Below are 22,194 nucleotides of genomic sequence, written 5' to 3'. Positions count from 1 at the left end.
AGATTGACATCTTTCTTCTTCCAAGTGTGCATGAAACCTTTTCTCTCTACTCTGCAGAAACTCCCAATAAGAAGGAAAGTGAGCACACTCCACATCGAAACAGAAGTAAAAGAAAATGAAATGAATCTTGTCTCTGCTGCTATGGAGACACTGCAGCTCCTGAGCCCCTTCCACAAGGCAGGATGGGGAGAGCTGGACAGGAGAGAGCTTCTGCAGTTACCTTCCGTTCACTGATGCAACAAATATTTATTAGTGTGCGCTACATGTTTGGGAGTAGGAAACCCTACACTGAGAAAAACTCTATTTCAACCTTCCAGAAAATGACAATTTAGTGAGAAAAAAACAACAACAATAAAGTGTTATAAGTGTTGTGACTGAGTCAAAATAAAATCCCCATGCTGGGTACAGGTCCTATGGGAATCAGACAGGAAAAGTAACCAAGAAAACCTTTGAAAGCCAGGGGAACTTTCCAGATGGGAGGTCTACGCTAAGACAACGAAAATCTCAACAAAGGAAACACGCGAAGGTGCTCCAGGTAGAGGGACCACACCAACAAAGCTCCAGAGGAGGGAAATAAGATTCGTTACAGAGGAAGCATGTCCTGTTCACCCCTGTTTTTTCCCCCAGGGAGTGCTGAATGCCTTCTGACTTCAAATTTAAAATAAAATGATTATCACCCTTGCTGCACTGTGGACTACTTGTGCTGAACATACTTCACACAATAAATGCTACTAAATTCCTGATATATTCAAGCTTTGATATGCTCAGCATCAAAGAGGCCTGCACCCACTCACAGAGGCACTGTACTAGGTGCAAAGGGTGATACCAAGAAGCCTGACTGATGGTCACCCTGAGTCCCAGCCTCAACACAGGCCCCTCTAGTGAGTCCTTTGCTTCCTCTAATTTCCATACTGGCTTATCTTCCCCATCACTGTTTATATTCGTGGAGGAAAGACTGTTACAAGATGGGACTGCTGCTTGGCCAGGGAGCTTGGACCTGGACCAGAATAAAGAGAGTGTTTCTGGCAAACCCTCTCTTGGAGACTTTCTGATCCTCATCGATGCTTGTTATGACAGAAAACATGTCCCTCCCCTGTTTTGTACTACTGGTTCCTGGAAGAGACCATTGTCTTGAGCTGGACAAGCATGTAAATCAATTTACTGTCGTTGGCAGCATTCACGCTTGCCTACCCATGACTGTCTGCTCCTTTATCCCATATAATTCTTCCATGTCAAGGGTATGGGGATCCAGTTCATATCACAGCCGCCCACGGTGCTCCTCCCATGTGCATTTCCCTCAATTGACTCCATTAACCAATGGGCTGGAGTAGCAGCCTCTTTCTTCAGTCTCTCTCTGCCCTCTGCTCATGGGGAAGATTTTCAGCCCCAGTACCTTTCCCTGGGTCTGTGTGCATGAACCACATTCCCTTCCAAACCTTTATTCATGCTTTTTGGAACATCAGTTGTGTCTATAAACATCCCTGCTGCCTCTGACTTTTTGTTCTAGCTTTCATTAAAATCTAAGAAAATTGCTTTGTGCATAGCCCTCTTGAAAAAAGGGCACAAATGTTCCCTGGCCTCTGCTTGCACGGTGGGGAGCCAGTGCCAGCCATGGCTGCTTCCAGCTTGCTGTACTTGTACCCTCAGGTGTTGCCATCCAGCAACCCCCACCTCCCCCCCACCCCGTATTGAAGACATTGGCCCTGGATCACCACGATCTTGTCTCTTGACTCATCTTCACATCTGTGGGGAAAACCACTTTTATTCTTCATAACCTCATTTAGGACAGTTCTACCTCTGAAACTTTAAACTTCCATGTCCTCTTCCTAGACCATCATCCTTGCATCCTTTTAATTTTGATTCTCCCTGGTTTACCAAATAATAAGACCCCTCCAGTTTTAACTTTCTTTCCAGCCTCCTCCACATGTACTTTGAATCTACCATCCGCTTTCCCTCTGGTGCAGCATCCTGGCTAAACCCCAACCATGGGCACATTCAAACAACTGTCTCCTTCCTGCACCTGCAGCCTGGCCGCTTGGAGTGCAGCAGACCGTGTCGCCGAGACAGGGCCTACTACATGCGATGGCAAATCTACCATCTCAGCACACCCTCTGCATGCTCAGCATGACCACCTAGACATCCAGGTCCCCATCCCCAGCCCCTGCCACAGCTTTCCAATCTGACCACTTTCGTTTAGTTCCCATCCTCACCTCCCTTCTTCCTATCGGATGACCTCATCATCAGCTCAGATTTCTCAGAGCCCTGCCCCAGCCAACACAGTCTCCTGACTTTATATCTGAACTTTTTCTTTCCCCACTATTTTCAAAGTATTCTTGTTCCCATCAAGGGGCAATTCAGTTACCTGTTAGCTCAAATCCACCCTCTCAGGACCCTGCTCTGCTCATGTTGCTTCACTTTTGTGTTTCCAACAACTCTCCCCCACTCTCTTCCCGCCAGCATGAAGCAAACATGTGTGCCCCTTCTTAGTCTTGGTGCTCATCCCCAAGTTGGCCTGGCTTCCAGCTCCCCTTACCAACAACCTCCTAGTTCTGCCAAACCCCAAGGCACTTTTCAACCCAGATATTCTGTGACCCCTTTACAGTAAGTATTCTCTCCACTTTGAATCCTTTCCTCCCTCAGGTTTGTGCTCCTGTTATCTCCTGGTCCACCTTTGACGTCTCCAGTCACTCACTCTGCCTCCTTTTCCTGCACCTGCCCCTCAAAACACTGTGAGCTCTTAATGCTCAGTGGCTTGCTTCATCCTTTCTCTTGGAACTCTTCCTGGGCAGGGTTAACCCTACCCATTCACACTCCAGCATGTCTTAAACCATTAAGTCCAACCCAGACCTCTCTCCACATGTTAACTATTTAATGGATAGCTCCACTTAGAGGTCCCATAAGCACTTCAAACTCAATATGTCCAAAAAACCAAGTTTACCTGGCCAGTTTGCTCAGTGGTAGAGCGTCGGCCTGGCATGCAGGAATCCCAGATTCGATTCCCGGCCAGGGCACATAGGAGAAGCGCCCATCTGCTTCTCCACCCCTCCCCCGCTCCTTCCTCTCTGTCTCTCTCTTCCCCTCCCGCAGCTGAGGCTCCATTGGAGCAAAGTTGGCCCGGGCGCTGAGGATGGCTCTGTGGCCTCTGCTTCAGGCGCTAGAGTGGCTCTGGTTGCGACAGAGCGACGCCCCGGATGGGCAGAGCATCGTCCCCTGGTGGGCATGCCGGGTGGATCCCGGTTGGGCGCATGCAGGAGTCTGTCTGACTGCCTCCCCATTTCCAGCTTCAGAAAAATACAAAAAAAACCCAAAAAACAAAAAAAAAACAAGTTTACCATTTCTACCCCATCCCCCTTGAAACCCACTGCCTTTCCCCTATTCTCTGTCATTACTCCTCCTCTCCTCTTTCCCTTGGCATCAATTCAACTACCAAGCCCACTTTCCCTTCTCACTATCCCCAACTCTCTCCTTTCTCCAAGATCGGACCCTCACTCTATGCTGACCACAGAAACAGTCCCTGCCAACTGTCCCATCCCCATCCCATAGCCCTCCCGTCTCTCATCCACACTATTGCCAGCAGACTGTTCTAATTCGTGATATTCCTCTGCTCCAAATTTGTCAGTGCTTCTTGATCTCCTATAAGATGGGGTAAGCTGCTCTGCTCGAGAAACAAAGTGCTAAACGACATATGGCCTCTAGTTTCTTGTCCACCCCCCTCCTCACTTATATCCTAGGAATATTGGAGAAATCAGTTTCCGGAGCACACCATGTATGTACAAGTGTGTGTGTGTGTGTGTGTGTGTCTCTCTCTCTCTCTCTCTCCAGGGCAACTTCTGCTTCATGCAAACCCTTCTTCCCAGCTCTCACAGGCAGAAATAGGGTTTCTTCCACAATCCTCCCACAAATGTATGTACCCCTTTCAAAGCAAGTGCATATGAGCTAAGACACTATAAGTCACAGTACAAATTTAATAACAGCTTTGGGGATATAAAAAAAGAAATTCTACTAAATTAAATGCATGTATGTGTGTTTACACTCTGAATTCAGAAAAGTTAAAATAGGAAAAAATCAAGTTTAGAATCAGGAAAATATAGTATGTTTAATATTTCCATATGAACTAAATGCAACTTTACAAGCAAAGCAAAAATATGATTACAGTATTCTGTATATTTTAACTTTTCAAAATAATGTCAGTGTATGGTTCATGATTACAAATTTGATTATACCTTTAGGACAACTTAAACATTTTCTTAAATGCAAGTCATAAACTACCTGGAAAATATTACAAAGTAAAGAAATTATCATATATTAATAGCATATATATGAAAAATAATGAATTTACCTACCTGAATAGTGAATAAGGTTGTGTTTGAAAGATCAGTAAATCATTACAGTGACCCTAATCAACAGAAAAGGGAGTTGTCAAGGTTTTTGATAAAAACAACCATGCATTAATAATTGAATTTTTAATTTGGTAAAAGAAATTATATGAAGCAGCAAGTAGACCTCTCTCCAGCTCTGGACACTCACGTACACACGCATGCACAGACATACACGCATCTGTGTTTACACAAACCAGATACGTGGTTACCGGTTTTTCAGTGACCCAATTTTTTCCTAACCAGTTTATATAATTGCAAATTTAAAAATCAGAAACATGTTTTTCTCCTAGAACAGTGAGTTCAAAATGAGAATAATAGTGGATTTTTTTATTAAGCAGAGCCTTTTTCTTCCAAATGACTGTTATTTTTAAATCTCCTCCTTACCCCATGTCCCTTTTCCAAGTGGTCCCAGAATTTCTTGGGAGTTCTTAATTTGAAAATCGCAGACCCAGAAGGTTTTCTGAATATGACTCTCTCAGCTAAAAGTTAACATGGAAGCCTGACCAGGTGGTGGTGCAGTGGATAGAGCGTCGGACTGGGATACAGAGGACCCAGGTTCGAGACCCCAAGGTCGCCAGCTTGAGCATGGGCTCATCTGACTTGAGCTTGGACCCAAGGTCTCTGGCTAGAGCAAGGGGTTACTTGGTCTGCTGTAGCCCCACGGTCAGGGTACATATGAGAGGGCAGTCAATGAACAACTAAGGTGCCGCAACAACAAAAAAAAACTGGTGGTTGATGCTTCTCATCTTTTTCTGTTCCTGTCTGTCTGTCCCCATCTGACTCTCTCTCTGTCTCTGTAAAAAAAAAAAAGTTAACGTGGAAGAGTCAGCAGAAAAGTTCTCCACTCCTTTCCAATACGTCTTTAGAATTTCATAATTTATAATCACAATTTTAATCAAAATTCTTATTTTCATGATAAAATATGTATCCTAAGTAAAGACTTTAATTCTCAAAGAAAGTTCTGAAATTTTCAATACATGTAACATTTAAATTGGAGGCCCAGAACTATGAAATACACCAAGTTCCCTTTAGAGAAGCTGCCTTACTTCAAGGTTCACTAGGCCACTCTGTGGAAACAACTGTGGCGAGAACTATGCCTGAAGGGAGAAAGGGAGCTGGTGCCCCGTTGGGTGGACCCTGGCTTGTTGCACCCACCCCATCCCCGAAGGCTCAGTCGTGCATGCCCAAGTGTTCTGTGCAAACCAGAGTGGCCAGTCCTGAATGCCTGTCCCATTACATCCAGAGGAGGAGTGTGGCCACCCTGCTCTGCACTTAACAAGGTGCTAGTAGTAAAAACACTATATTCTCCAAATGCTACTCATTTATTCCTTTGACCTTAGTTTTATCTATTTTTTTTATAGAAACAGGGAGAGAGGGATAGATAGGGACAGACAGACAGGAATGGAGACAGATGAGAGGCATCAATCATTAGTTTTTCATAGTGACACTTTAGTTGTTCATTGATTGCTTTCTCATATGTGCCTTGACCGTGGGCCTTCAGCAGACCAAGTAACCCCTTGCTCGAGCCAGTGACCTTGGGTCCAAGCTGGTGAGCTTTGCTCAAACCAGATGAGCCCGCACTCAAGGTGGCGACCTCGGGGTCTCGAACCTGGGTCCTCCACATCCCAGTCTGACTCTCTATCCACTGTACCACGCCTGGTCAGGCCAGTTTTTTTTTTTTTTTTTAATTTTATTTATTTATTTTTTACAGAGACAGAGAGTGAGTCAGAGAGAGGGATAGACAGGGACAGACAGACAGTAACAGAGAGAGATGAGAAGCATCAATCATTAGTTTTTCATTGCACGTTGCAACACCTTAGTTGTTCATTGATTGCTTTCTCACATGTGCCTTGACCACGGGCCTTCAGCAGGCTGAGCAACCTCTTGCTGGAGCCAGTGACCTTGGGTCCAAGCTGGTGAGCCTCGCTCAAACCAGATGAGCCTGCACTCAAGTTGGCGACCTCGGGGTCTCGAACCTGGGTCCTTCCGCATCCCAGTCCGACGCTCTATCCACTGCGCAACCACCAGGTCAGGCCAGTTTTATCAAATTTTAAAACTGGAATGCTTCAGATGCGAATGTAAAATGGGTGAAGCAACGGCAAAAGAGGCATGAAATAGCCTGACCGTGCGGTGGCGCAGTGGATAGAGCGTCGGACTGGGATGCGGAAGGACCCAGGTTCGAGACCCCGAGGTCGCCAACTTGAGCGCAGATTCAACTGGTTTGAGCAAAAAGCTCACCAGCTTGAGCCCAAGGTCGCTGGCTCAAGCAAGGGGTTACCCGGTCTGCTGAAGGCCCGCAGTCAAGGCACATATGAGAAAGTAATCAATGAACAATTGAAGTGTTGCAATGCGCAGCGAAAAACTAATGATTGATGCTTCTCATCTCTCCGTTCCTGTCTGTCTATCCCTCTCTCTGACTCTCTCTCTGTCTCTGTAAAAAAAAAAAAAAATTACTTACAAATATTTTAATTTAATAAAATTATCAACTCCCATACTATAGGGTGGGTCAAAGAGAAAATAAAAGGGAAAACCATCCTTAAAAGCTCTTCTTAATAATTTGACTAATAAAGTTAATAGAACTGCTTTGATTTGTAACCTAAGGTATCCTAAAATGTTTCACAAAAACCACTTAGTCTAAAGATTAGCTGCAGGACAGAGTAATATTTCATGCTCTTCCATACTCTGCAATGTGGGAATGTTAACATTCTTGTTGATTAACCATTTACATTGAATAACACAGTTACTCAGAGGAAATATTTAGATAAGAAATGTTCTTACTGTATCCAAGGACAGTAAATCATCTTTGCTCCCACCAAACACCATTATTTCATTCTCTTTTCCCAAACAGGCGGTGTGCCATAACCTATGATCGAAATGTATAAACAGAGTGAAATGTTATCAAAGAAGAAATTGTGTGTCACATACACATCACTTTTTTTTTTTTAGGTTTTTTTTTTTTTTACAGAGGCAGAAATAGATAGAGACAGAGAGACAGAAACGAAGAGAGACGAGAAGCATTAACCATCAGTTTTTTGTTATGACACCTTAGTTGTTCATTGATTGCCTTCTCACATGTGCCTTGACCGTGGGCCTTCAGCAGACCGAGTAACCCCCTGCTGGAGCCAGCGACCTTGGGTCCAAGCTGGTGAGCTCTTTGCTCAAGCCAGATGAGCCCGCGCTCAAGCCGGCGACCTCGGGGTCTTGAACCTGGGTCCTTCCGCATCCCAGTCCGATGCTCTATCCACCTGCGCCACCACCTGGTCAGGCTACACATCACTTTTTAATTGCACATTCTAAAATGTCATCTATTTCAAGAGAGGCATGATTGAATTTGAAACTTTGTCCCAAAATATCCTCAAAGGGAAAGATTTTTAAAGATTTCTCTAGACTCATCAGAGGATTAGATTCTAGAGTTCATTAAATCATATCATTTCAATTAAGGAGATGACCCCCCAGTAACTTTCCCATTATATCCCCCAATCCTTTTCTTCTTCTTCTTCTTTTTTTTTTTTTGACAGAGACAGAGAGAGAGTCAGAGGGACAGATAGGGACAGACAGGCAGGAAGAGAGGGATATGAGAAGCATCAATTCTTCATTGTGGTACTTTTAGTTGTTCATTGACTGTTTTCTCATATGTGCCTTGACTGGGGTGCTACAGCAGACCGAGTGACCCCTTGCTCAGGCTAGTGACCTTGGGCTTCAAGCCAGTGACCTTTGGTCTCAAGCCAGCGACCATGGATGGGGTCATGTCTATGATCCCACACTCAAGGCAGCGACCCTACCTGCACTCAAGCTGGTGAGTCCGCGCTCAAGCCAGTGACCTCGAGGTTTTGAACCTGGGTCCTCTGAGTCCCAGTCCAATGCTCTATCCACTGTGCCACCGCCTGGTCAGGCCCACCCGGAATACTTTTCTAAATTCTTTATCTTATAGACATTGAAATAATTTAGTTACAAAATAATATTAAAAGGAACTTATCAGCAAAAACAGACACCTTTCCCAGTTTCCCCATGGAACCATCCTCTCACTTCTGTCTCTTCCCTGTTCTCTCCTCCCACTTCCCCAGATAAAGCCAATTTGGCATTTTCTTTTCATTATATTGTCATATTGCTTATCACTCTGGGCACAGATTACCACAAAAGCGTCCATTTTTCTGTCTAATCTCTCCCAGCTACATGTAGCTGATAAATAATATTTTTCAAATATTGTTTTTAACTATGACATTTCCTGATCTGAAAGCACCTTATCCTAATACTTATAACCGACAGCTATTTTTTTCCCATAAAAGTTAACTCTTGCCATGCCCCAAATGAACCCCCTACTTCAGCCAACTTCATTTATTTGTGTCCTCTAATAGTAAAGTATGTCTCTATCTCTGGGCTTTTGTGCATTCTGTGTCCTAGTCTTGAAATGAATAATCATTCATTCTCAGGGCCTTAAGAAGAGAAAACAAACAAAAAACAGGTTCAAAACCCCCAAGTGCCGCCCAAACTGGCTGTCACTTTGCTTATTCAGTATTTTTCAACATTTATGTGCTCATTTTATAATCTCACTTACACTTGAACATCAACTGCTCTATATACTTTTTTAAATTGCTTGCTGTATGTGTCCTTAGCTCCCCACAAAAAGTTTCCAGAAGTGCTGTGTGGGAGCCGGTTTATCAGCTAGTTAGAGCTGACTGCTTATCTCCATCCGACCCCATGGTCAGTGATATCATGTGGGCAGCTTGAAATTGGCCATGGTGGAAATCAGCAAATAATACAAATTAGAACTTTGGGGGGGGGAGTATTTTTTCCTGAAAAACTGTGTTAATTGTTTACCAGAGCATTACCGGGACTTGGGTAATCTAATTTTATGCTTCTCTTTAAAAATGCTTATTATTGGCCCTGGCCGGTTGGCTCAATGGAAGAGTGTCAGCCTGGCATGTGGAAGTCCTGGGTTTGATTCCTGGTCAGGGCACACCAGAGAAGCGCCCATCTGCTTCTCCACCCTTCCCTCTCCTCGTCCTCTCTGTCTCTCTCTTCCGCTCCCGCAGTCAAGGCTCCATTGGAGCAAAGTTGCCCCGGGCGCTGGGGATGGCTCCATGGTCTCCACCTCAGGCGCTAGAATGGCTCCGGCCACAATGGAGCAATGCCCCAGATGGGCAGAGAGCATTGCCCCCTAGTGGGCATGCTGGGTGGATACTGGTCAGGTGCGTGCAGGAGTCTGTGTGACTGCTTCCCTGCTTCTCACTTTGGAAAAATACAAAAAAAATGCTTATTATTGTGTTCTGCATCCAGTAGGTGATCAAAAATCTTTGATTAACAAAAATATATGCAAAATGCCAGTATAATTTATTCATTGATTTTAAATAAACAAATTAGTTCACAAAGGACTAGAGCATCTAATGTTCTTTTGGAAATGGTCTGGTAGCACATATCCATCTGCAGTTTCACATTATTTACCAAAAGTAAATTTATGTTCTTAAAAAGTTCAGTAGTTCTGGGGGTTCACACTCTCAGGAAAAAAGTACACATAAACATCTCAATTTTAAAAGATCAGTTGAGGGTCTACACAGGTATTGCTTTGATCCTGAGAGTACTTTGATTACTTCTCTCAACAGACCAAATTGCTGAAGCAACAGATTCTCCAATTACATATTATCACTTATTTTATTACCACATAACTTATTTTTAGTATATTAATCCTTCTACTTAACTTCCACAAGTGCAATCAATAGGATTATGCACAATTTGCTAGATCAAATCCTTTCTTCATACAATCATGACACATTCAACGACAAATGCATTTGGGACCCAGCATAGAGCTAAGTCATTAAAGATTTTGTTTGGGAAATACTCTGTCCAATTCTCCAACTTGTATCTCCAACCATAATTTGATGTAAATCTTCAGCAACACCCAGATTATGTTGTGGGGCTGGAGATGGCAACCAGAAGAGGGACTAGGTAAAGGAGATAGAATACAATGAAGTCCTTTATATGGGAAGGAACAGCTTAACTTCCTGGAGGGAAGGTCAGGTAACCTTGGCAATACTCATGGGCTACAACAGTACCTAAGGCTCTACAGACCAGCACCTTATTAGTCCTCTTTCACAGACATTTAAGAAAGTTCTTTGCTGTGTTTTATCCAAGGTGAGACCTGTAGAAAAGAGTGCAACAATCATTCTCAACCAGGGGCGATTCTGTCCCCAAGGGGGCATTTGACAATGTCTGGAGACATTTTTGATCGTCATAACTGCAGGTTGGGGGGGCAGTACTACTGGCATATAGAGGGTAGAGGCCAGAGATGCTGTTAAACATCCTCCAATGCATGGGAAGCCCCTCACAATAAACAATTTGGTACAAAATGTCAATAGTGCTGAGGTTGAGAAACCTGCCATAGAATTACGAGAGGAGAATTGGGCAACTTTCATTTCAAATTATACCTTGGAAAAGTTTGCACCAAAAAAAAGCATGTAGATGTTAAGTCAATTCTCACTTTCACAGAAAAAAAACTAGTATATATACACACATATAGGTTCTTCTTTATACTAAACTGTATCCTGTTTGTTCTCCTCCACACCTCATAACTGAAGAGGGTTCTGCTCTTTCTTATCTGTCTGATGGAAACTCTGGCCTGGACTTCATCCTCAGAGAACACTGGGAAGCCTTTCCTGCCTGGGTTCTGGTGACATCTAGCTTGAACCTGATGTGTTTTCTACAGACTGACAGTTTATCTCCACTCACAGCTGTTCTAAACTTATCACCTAAACATTCTAATAAAACACATTATTTACATGACACATCAGCTGAACTAAAAAAGAAATCTGTTTATATAGCTCAGTTCTAACTAGTGTATTATTGATCATAAATGTGTTGCTCTAGTTATTCATTAATGATTGTCACATAAAATAGCAACTTAAAAACTAAACATTCTTACAACCTCTTTGGTCTATAATTAATGCATTTATGAAATCAAACAACTAACAGAACAAAGAGCTTATCTAGTCCAACTCCTTCATTTCACAAATAGAGAAAATGGTGCTCAGTTTCGTCAGTGACTTTCCCGAAGCATGTTAAGCAGTAACTGAGCAAGGACTAGAACTTTGGGCTAGTTCTTGAAGGGGACCTACATGCACGAGATATAAGATATATGAAGAACTTATATATCTTAATATAAAACTCTTTCAATTAAAACATATATTACAAGAGATCCAGAATTGTTAAAAAAGTACATTCCAATGAGTTTTTATACATGAAAATATAAGAAACATACATGTAATTATGATAACTCTAAAAATAGTATGCATATTAGAGATATACAATGAGATATATTTAAATATTTTCATGTCCTTTTTTTCAAGTAAGTTACTTTGTCACATATTAAATTACCAAAATGCATGTCATTAGCTTGACTTCACTTTAGTATAATCTACAGTAAAATAATCTAAAATACATGGCATGAAAAACAATAAAATCTATTACTAACCATAATAATTATAATGTTCTGAGTTAAAATTTCCTATGAATATATATTTATTATACCACTCAAATTAGAAAAAAATAAAAATTACAGTACTAATGTGTTTTTCTTTGTAACCTTATTTTTTAAATTAATTTTTAGAGACGAGAGTGAGAGAGAGAGAGAGAGAGAGAAGGGGGAGGAAAGAGCAGGACGCATCAACTCCCATATGTGCCTTGACCAGGCAAGCCCAGGGTTTTGAACCGGCGACCTCAGCGTTTCCAGGTTGATGCTTTATCCACGGCACCACGACAGGTCAGGCCTTTGTAATCTAATAATAGTATATTGTTTCTAAAATTTTTTGTAGAAAATTGTAATCTATAATATACCAGAAATAACTAACATATCTTCTTTTTCAAAAATTTCACATTAATGAATATAATATACAGTTAACAAAGAAAAATAATAATCTGCCATCCACTTGATTAACATGAAAGGAATTTCCCCCTTAAATTGCTCTAAATCTCTTCCATAAACAAATTACTACTAAAGTCATCAACATTCTTGTCTACTTATTAAAAATAGTAACATTATATGATACTTTCAATATCTTAGTCTTTTCATATTTATCAGGCAAGATTATGCAATTACCTAAAAGAATACTAGTTTAAAATATGCAAATATGGTAGAAACTGAATAATTTTTAATAATTAGATTTCATTAAATAATAATTATTTAGATAACATCAAGCTTATTTGAAAGATATCCTTCCTGGTGATTTTTTTTTTCATTTTTTAGAGAGGAGAGGGAGAGACAGAGAGGGAGAGAGAGAGAGGAGAGACAGAGAGAGAGAAGGGGGAGGAGCTGGAAGCATCAACTCCCATATGTGCCTTGACCAGGCAAGCCCAGGGTTTCGAACCAGTGACCTCAGCATTTCCAGGTTGACGCTTTATCCACTGCGCCACCACAGGTCAGGCCTGGTGATTTTTTTAAATGTCACACACTATAAATTCAGTGCTATATTTTAATAAATTTAAAATTTCTTAACTATTTTACAATTTGACAACTTCTAGACTTACCTGGGTCGTGTTTTAGGTAAATGTGTCAATTGCTTCCAACAATTTGTTATGACATTATGAATCCACCCATCACCTGCAATATTATGGCAGTTCAAAAATTAAGATTAGATCTTGGGATAAAATTTTAATTTTTTCCCAAATTTATAAAGCTACATTTATACAACTACCTTTTATGTGAATATTATTCATAAAAATATTCAGAGAGATATAAAAGTAGAGTGAATATGACAATGAGCCCACACATATCCCAGAGTCAATAACTACAAAGATTTTGTGACTTGTGCTCCATTTATCTCTTTTTATTATCGGTGTTGCTGAGTTATTCTAAAGCAAATCCTAGACCGCCATTCATTTTTTCCCATACATACTCCAGTAAGCACTGCTTTTAAAAAAATGGAAATTTTTTACATAACTACAACACCATTGTCACATAACTACAATGCCATTATCACAGTCAACAAAACTAAAAATTATTTCTTAGAATTATGTAAAACACATAGGACCACATCTTAAGCTGCACTTATAAAGGAGGAAACTGACTGGACAGAATTAGGACACTTAACAGATGGGTATAAGACTTAGTGGGGTGATCACTTTTTGTACACCTAAAACTAATATAATATTTTATAACAACTGTAATTGGAAAATAAATTAATTTTAAAATAAAATTTTTTTTTAATTTTAAGAGTTGGGACATTTAATTCCCCCCTATGTCAATGACCAAAACCAGCAAGTAGGAATTAAAAAGAGTAGTGCTCATGAAGATATGATATTAAATAGCCACCATGAAATGGATAAAAGTGAACATTTTTATTAGATTCCAAATCTTTTTTACTTAAAATCTCCAGAAACTGAAGCAGCACAGTGTTCTGCAATAACTAGCATCCCCTTCTAGGAGCTGCTGTTATCAGCTTAACTCTGGACTTTCTTGGCCAGCAACCTGCCAAGTACAAAGCTGGTGTTCAATAAAGTTTCAATGAAAAAATTGGTTTCCAGATTCTATTAAGTTAGAGAAATGTTTTTAATGATATGTAAATTCTCTTAAATGCAAACATCTCTAGCCATATAAAATTTCTGAGTTAAGAAAATACAAAATATTTAATATGTCAAACTAATAAGTGGATATTGTTGGTCATTTGTCTATCCTGATGGCAAAATTTTACTGCTTTATACAGAGGAAAACTGTATTTCAAAACCCACAGCCATTGGGATCAACACTGACAGGAGTTAAAAAAAATTCTAGCTAAACACTTTTCTTTGTAGTTCAGAAACAAAAGGAGAAGCAACAGGTCTTCCTACCTTATATGTCCAGAGCATGCTGGGAAAGGCTGCTCTTCTAGTCCCCACTCCAGACTACAGTACAAACATGTTGTTCATATACCAGGACAGAGTCACAGACTATTGTATAGTAGTGGAAAGGGGCTCTCGTGAATGTAAGTCCAACCACCCTCCCTTTGCTCCAGTGCAGGAAACAGGAGCACGTGAAGAGCCAAGGGTAGAGAAGCAAAGGGGCCTTCCCCTTCTAATTCTTAATGCAAGCATATAATAAAGGTAAAGTGGGGCAGGATAATATAAAGATAAACCATAAAATCAGAAAGAAAGGAAGATACCTTAAGTACAAAATAGAACTAAGGAAAAAAGTGAGATCATAACTGTAGGTTGAACATGAATTCACATACTTAGAGGAAGGTTGTCTGCACTTAGTCCGCCAAATAGGAAAAGTTTATCATCAGCTATTGGTGTTAAAGTATGCCATGATCGATGTTTAGGTTTTTCTCCATTAACAGGAATCCTATGGCAAGGGAAAAAATATAAAAATCTAGGTACTGTATTATTTAAAATAAAAGGTTTTCAATCATCTCAAAATCTTAAAGGGAAAAACTGCCCTCACTAGTTAAAAATTTTACTAATTTTAAGATTAGCAAAATCATTTTAAAACATTCTTAAATTCTTAGATAAGTTTAAACAATCTTTCCATATAGTGTCTATTCCACCTGGCCACAGAACACAGATTAAAAATTATAATTTCCAGTTAATTCACAATGCATACTCAGCATCATTCTTGTGGGTTATCAATAAAAATTACCCAAGTTTTTCAACATAATTATTTTCATGTCTATAACTTTTAACTGTTGTTTAATGTTTAATTTGGGGTTTTCAGCAGATTTCTTCAATGATATTATGGGATTTTGCCGCTGTTTTTACTTGGGTCTATTTGTTGTAGAATGTCCCAAAGCATTACCATCTCTGAAAAAACTAATTACTCTACCTTCAAAGTAAAAGATGCAGGCCATTACAGATCCAGGAATAAAACTCTAAAGATTTCAAACAACTACTGTTCTATTCCTCATGAAATAGAAACCATAGTAAAAACAAAAGTATAAATTAACCAATTTAGGATATGAGAAGGCACATTTCAGCATTCTGGAATGATCCAGAATAATATTGGCCACTTATAGAAGATGTAGTTTTCCAGACTGGATATATTTTTCTTATTTTTGTTGACTGTAAAAACATTCTGGTTAGAAAACATTCAACAACGAAGAAATATTTTTAATGGGAGTTATATAATCCTGTCCTTCAACAAGATAATAATTTGGTACCTATCTTTCCAGACTTTAATGTACATAAATATATTTATTAAAAATATATAAATGGGATCATATATTTCATTCTATAATGTTTTCATTCAACAAGTATGTTGCAGAATATTTCCATGAAGAAGTTTCCTTTGGCAATAGAAGTCCAAATGGCAGCCCTTTGGGCAAATGTACCATGATTTAAACAATTCCCACTTGTGGGCATGAAGGTTGATCTCAAGTTTTTGTTTTTATATATAATGCCATAAAAAACATCTTTGTGTACACACTCCCACATAAATATATTTGTCTTGTTATCATCTTCAGAGAAATTTTGGACCAAAGTAGAAATTCCATTTATATTTTAAACATATTGCCAGAATACCTTTCAGAAAAACTGTATCAATTTATTCTTCCCCTAATTATGTTGTTACAACCTAGCACACACTGGTCATTTGTAATTATTTTTATCTGATAGGTGTAGCTAGTTTTATTTCTATTTCTTTAATAATATATGAAGTTGAACATCCTTTTAAAATAATTTTGCCTATTTCTATTTCTTCTGAGTGCTTATTCATGTTCTTTGTCTACTTTTCTCTTGGGTTATTTGTTTTTTTCTTACCAACTTAGTTCTTGTGGACTTAGCTCTCTCTGTTAGAAATACTGTAAGTATTGAGTAAAGTATATGATTGTCTACTACTATGCTGGACACCTGAAACTAATACAAAATAATATTAAATGAAAACTAATTAAAAAAAATTTTTTTTGAAAAGAAAAATTCAAAATAAAAAATACTGTATAGGTCCAACAAACAAAAAAGAAATACTATCAGATTAGTTCCAGTTCATTTTTTTGTTTCCATGGTCCAATGTGACTTTTAACTTTTTGTGGTATATTTTTCTACACAGAAATAATTAATCCTTAAGTAGTATTAACACTATCTTTTGATTTATGAATTTTGGGTTTATATAATTTTTAGAAAAGCATTCTCCATGCAGAGATTTTAAAGATAATCTGTTATATTTTCTTCTTGCATTTTTGTGGTTTTATTTTTATTGTTATTTTTCTGAAGTTGAAAACGGGGAGGCAGTCAGACAGACTCCTGAATGCGCCCGACAGGGATCCACCCAGCACACCCACCAGGGGGCGATGCTCTGCCCATCTGGGGTGTCGCTCTGTTGCAATCAGAGCCACTCTAGCGCCTGAGGCAGAGGCCACAGAGCCATCCTCAGTGCCCGGGCCATCTTTGCTCCAGTGGAGCCTTGGCTGCGGGAGGGGAAGAGAGAGACAGAGAGGAAGGAGAGGGGAGGGTGGAGAAGCAGATGGGCGCTTCTCCTGTATGCACTGGCCAGGAATCAAACCCGGGACTCCTGGACGCCAGGACGACGCTCTTGTGGTTTTATTTTTAATAGCATTCATACTTTGGAATAATATATAGTTCTAAGTTCATCTCATTACACAAACAGCTGAATTGATAGTTAAATGCATTTATTGTATTGCTAAATTTATATTATGAGCCATAAATAAAATCTATTATCCACTTCATTATCTGAACACTTGTGATGAACCCATTAAACTGTTCCTTCATTTCTTCTACTGACCAGTCCTTGAGATTACACAGTATAAAACCAGTACTTCTACAGAATCAGTTTTTAACTGCTAGAATTCTCATGTTCTATGTAGTTTGTTTAAAGAATAAACTATTAAAATCTATATATTACTTGCTTAGACATATAATCTGGAGGAAAAAAGTAATAGTTCAGTTGTAGAGACCCACATTTATGCACACACAACACATACAGAAACACCTATAGATAAGAACAAACAAATTTCATACTTACCGTCCAGACCAGGTCCAGGTATCTAAGTTTAGACAGTGCAAATCATTCATCCTAGTTTGCTAAAATAAAAGTGTGTAAAGATATTAGTGTTTTATATCTTTCATAAGCTAAAAGTTTGGTTTTAAAATCAGATGCCATTAAAAATAGATTATATCTATTTTACTTAACATCCTAAGATTATACAGTGTGTCCATAAAGTCATGGTGCACTTTTGACCGGTCACAGGAAAGCAACAAAAGATGATAGAAATGTGAAATCTGCACCAAATAAAAGGAAAACCCTCCCAGTTTCTGTAGGATGATGTGGCAGCATGTGCACATGCACAGATGATGATGTAATACCGTGTATACAGCGGAGCAGCCCAGGGCCATGCCAGTCGAGATGTGGACAGTATAGAGGAAAGTTCAGTGTGTTCTATGGCTCGCTAAATTCGAATCCATGACCAAAGTGCAACGTGAATATTGGCGCATTTATAACGAAGCGCCACCACATAGGAATAACATTACTCGGTGGGTTAAGCAGTTGAAGGAAACTGGCAGTTTGGTGGAGAAACCCTGTTCTGGTAGGCCACCAGTCAGTGACGAGTCTGTAGAGGCTATACGGGATAGCTACCTAAGGAGCCCTAAAAAATTGTGTGTGAGCCCACATTGAACTGCACTGAACAGGTATGAAACTGGGAGAGTTTTCCTTTTATTTGGTGCAGATTTCACGTTTCTATCGTCTTTTGTTGCTTTCCTGTGACAGGTCAAAAGTGCACCATGACTTTATGGACACACTGTATATTGGGAAACAAAACTAAGCATTAATGAAATTAACATACAAGGTCACTGGCTTGAACATGGGATCATAGACATGACCCCATGATCGCTAGCTTGAGCCCAAGGTTGCTGGCTTGAGCAAGGGCTCACTCTATTTGCTGTAGTCCCCCAGTCAAGGCACATATGAGAAAGCAATCAGTGAATATCTAAGGTGCTGCAACAAAAAATTGATACTTCTCATCTCTCTCACTTCCTGTCTGTCCCTCTGTCCCTCCCTCTGTTGCTATATATATATATTTTTTTTAAACTTAACTTAAAGCTACCAAATTAATATGTCAAGCCAGAAAGGAAGAAATGAGTTTAAACTAACAGAATTTAGATAACAAGAATCATACTTTCCTAATAATACACTAAAGTGAAGGGTTCTCCTCACTAAAATATGATTTATAATCATCTGTGGTCTGTTTTTATTTATATTCATATATGGTCTGTTTGGGAATAGAAGATAAATGTCATTGAATGGCACTATAATCTCCAGATTATCTGAATATTCAGTTGTTATATATATTCAGAGCAGAAGGTTTTATAAGAAGGATCACACATAAAAAGATTATTTCCATTCAAAATACTAACCAAAACACGTCCGCCAAAGATATAGCCCTTATTCCCAAGCACTGCACAGGAATGCGCAGCACGTGGCTGTGGTGGGACTCCACCCTGCAAGCAGAGGTTGGAAAACAGAGGCAAAGACTTGAAACAAGTGAAGTGACATCACATTCTTATGCTTACAGGTAGAAATACTTGACTGCTAAATTGCGATCATCTATGTTATTCCATTAGAAAGCCCAGTGTGCTGCAAGAATTTTTAAAACATGCAATACCTGACTATTTAGTTAGGGGCCCTGACCTGTTTTCCCTTAGATTGTCAAATTAAAAAATGATACCCAACACAACAATAGTCATTGGTGTAAATGAATCAAAATTATACCTGTTGTTTTTGTCAGATCCACAAAAAAATATATTTTTAGTAATTAGTTTATGTGTATCATGAGATTTAAAAAAGGTTGAAAACTGCTGCTCTAGATAGTAATAATTATAGACAGATACCATAGGCAGACCTCAATTTATCGCTTTACCTTATTGCGCTTTGCGGATACTGTGTTTCTTACAAATTGAAGGTTTGTGGCCAACCCTGCATCAAGCAAGTCTATCAATGCCATTTTCTAATAGCATTTGTGTACTTCGTGTCTATGTCACATTTTGGTAAATCTTGCAAAATTTAAAACTCTTTCACTATTATTTTATTTGTTATGGTGATCTGTGACCAATGATCTTTTTTTTTAAATTCAGTGAGAGGAGGGGAGACAGATTCCCACATGCACCCCAACCAGGAAAGCCCAGTAGGGGGCATGCTCTGCCCATTTGGAGCATTACTCCATTGCTCAACAACCAAGATCTTCTTAGCACCTGAGGCAGAGGTCAAGGAGTCATCCTCAGTGCCCAGGGCTAACTAGCTTCAATCAAGCCATGGCTGCAGGAGACGGAGAGAGACAGACAGACAGACAGACAGACAGAAAGAAGCAAGTGGGGTGGGGTGGAGAAGCAGATGGGCACTTCTCCTGTGTGCCCTGACCAGGAATCAAACCCAGGACTTCCATGTGCTGGGCCAACAATCTACCACTGAGCCAACTGGCCAGGGAAAGATCAGTGATCTTGAAGTTATTATTGTAATTGTTTTGGGATGCCATGAAACACACCCATGTAATATAGCAAACTTAACAGATAAATGTTTTGTGTGTTCTGACTGCTCCACTGACCAGCCATTCTCCATCTTTCTCTCTCTCCTCGGGTCTCTCTATTTCCTGAGACACAACAATATTGAAGTTAGGCCACTTAATAACCCTGTAGGGGCCTCTGAGTGTTCATATGAAAGGAAGAGTCACATGTCTCTCACTTTAAATCAAAACCTAGAAATGATTCAGTTTAGTGAGGAAAGCATGTCAAAAGTCGAGACAGAGAGAAAGCCGAGAGAGGCTGAAAGCAAGGCTTCTTGCATCAGTTAACCAAGATATGCATGCAAAGGAAAATTAAAAGAGCTATTACAGGCCCTGGCCGGTTGGCTCAGTGGTAGAGCGTCGGCCTGGCATGCGGAAGTCCCAGGTTCGATTCCCCGCCAGGGCACACAGGAGAAGCGCCCATCTGCTTCTCCACCCCTCCCCCTCTCCTTCCTCTCTGTCTCTCTCTTCCCCTCCCGCAGCCAAGGCTCCATTGGAGCAAAAGATGGCCTGGGCGCTGGGGATGGCTCCTTGGCCTCTGCCCCAGGCGCTAGAGTGGCTCTGGTCACAACAGAGCGATGCCCCGGAGGGGCAGAGCATCGCCCCCTGGTGGGCAAAGCTTCACCCCTGGTGGGCGTGCAGGGTGGATCCCGGTCGGGCGCATGCGGGAGTCTATCTGACTGTCTCTCCCTGTTTCCAGCTTCAGAAAAATACAAAAAAAAAAAAAGAGCTATTACAGTAAGCACACCAATGATAAGAAAGTGAAACATTCTTATTGCTGATATGCAGTAAGTTTTAGTGGTCTGGATAGAGCATCAAACCAGACCAAACATCCCTTAGCCTACTCCAGATCAAGGCCCTAACTCGTTTCAATTCTTCTAAAGGCTAAGGGAGGTGAGGAAGCTACGGAAGAAGTTTGAAGCTACAAGTGATTGGTTCGTGAGGTTTAAAGAAAGAAGCCCTCTGCAAAATTTAAAAGTGCAAGGTACAGCAGTAAGTGCTGATGTAGAAGTTGCAGCAGCTATCCAGAAGATCTAGCTAAGATATTTAAGGAAGGTGGCTACACTAAACAACAGATTTTCAGCATAGACAAAAGAGTGTTATATTGAAGGAAGATGCCACTAGGACTTTCTTAGCTAAAGAGGATAAGTCAATGCTTGGCTTCAAAGCTTCAAAGGACAGGCTGACTCTCTTGTTAGGGACCAATGCAGCTGGTGACTTTAAGTTGAAACCAATGCTCATTTACTATCTGAAAATCCTAAGACCCTTACAAATTATGTTGAATCTATTCTGCCTGTGCTCTATTGCTATCCAGTAAAGCCTGGATAACATGGTTTACTGAATATTTTAAGCCCATGCCTGACCAGGTGGTGGCGCAGTGGATACAGCGTCGGACTGGGATACGGAAGATCCAAGTTCGAGACCCCGAGGTTGCCAGCTTAAGCGCGGGCTCATCTGGTTTGAGCAAAAGCTCACCGGCTTGAGCCCAAGGCTGCTGGCTCGAGCAAGGGGTTACTCAGTCTGCTGAAGGCCCGCAGTCAAGGCACATATGAGAAAGCAATCAATGAACAACTAAGGTGTTGCAACGCACAACGAAAAACTAATGATTGATGCTTCTCATCTCTCTGATCCTGTCTGTCTGTCCCTGTCTATCCCTCTCTCTGACTCTCTCTCTCTGTCTCTAAAAAAAATTTTTTAAAGCCCAATTTTACTGTTGAGACTGTTCAGAAAATAAAAATTCCTTTCAAAATATTACTGCTCATTGACAATGCACCTAGTCACCCAAGAGCTCTGATGGATATGTACAATGAGATTAGTGTTGTTTTCATGCCGGCTAACACAGTATCCAGTCTGCAGTCCATGAATCAAGGAATAATTATTTAAGAAATACATTTCATAAGTCTATAGCTGCCATAGATAGGGATTCCTCTAACATGTCGGGCAAAGTAAATTGAAAACCTCTGGAAAGGAGTCCCTGTCCTAGATGTCATGAAGAACATTCGTCATTTATGATCAGAGGTCAAAATATCAACATTAACAGGAGTTTGGAGGAATCTGATTCCAACTTTCATAAATGACTTTGAGGAGGTCAAGACTTCAGAGGAAGAAGTAACAGCAGATGTGGTAGAAACAGCAAGAAAACTGGAAATAGAAGTGAAGCCTGATGATGTGACTGCATTGTTACACTCTCATGATAAAACCTGAATGGATGAGAAGTTGCTTTTTTATGGATGCACAGAGAAAGTGGTTTCTTGAGAAAAAAATCTACTCCTGGTGAAAATGCTGTTAGTATCACTGGAATAACAACAAAAGATTCAGAATATTATATAAATTTGGAATATTAT

At 40.2% G+C, this 22,194-nt stretch overlaps 1 protein-coding gene across 3 annotated transcripts in view; it reads right to left on the bottom strand.

The window, feature by feature from the left end:
• Nucleotides 1-22,194, bottom strand: part of KLHDC1 (kelch domain containing 1) — a 71,350-nt gene that overhangs the window by 6,818 nt on the left and 42,338 nt on the right. For 2 of the 3 annotated variants that reach the window (XM_066277921.1, XM_066277919.1), the window contains exons 7-12: nt 18,708-18,791; nt 17,317-17,375; nt 14,576-14,688; nt 12,897-12,969; nt 7,158-7,242; nt 4,344-4,396 (exon numbers count right to left, since the gene is read on the bottom strand). In XM_066277921.1, coding sequence (XP_066134018.1) covers nt 4,344-4,396; nt 7,158-7,242; nt 12,897-12,969; nt 14,576-14,688; nt 17,317-17,375; nt 18,708-18,791 — 467 coding nt within the window. Of the gene's footprint in view, nt 1-4,343; nt 4,397-7,157; nt 7,243-10,448; nt 10,516-12,896; nt 12,970-14,575; nt 14,689-17,316; nt 17,376-18,707; nt 18,792-22,194 lie in introns of those variants that run through there. The other variant, XM_066277922.1, reaches the window with a different exon arrangement.

Source organism: Saccopteryx bilineata, chromosome 4, assembly GCF_036850765.1.
Source record: "Saccopteryx bilineata isolate mSacBil1 chromosome 4, mSacBil1_pri_phased_curated, whole genome shotgun sequence".
In the NCBI taxonomy this organism is placed as follows: Eukaryota; Metazoa; Chordata; class Mammalia; order Chiroptera; family Emballonuridae; genus Saccopteryx; species Saccopteryx bilineata.
Note: the sequence above shows the minus strand (reverse complement) of the source record. Positions and strands in the feature narration are given on the sequence as shown.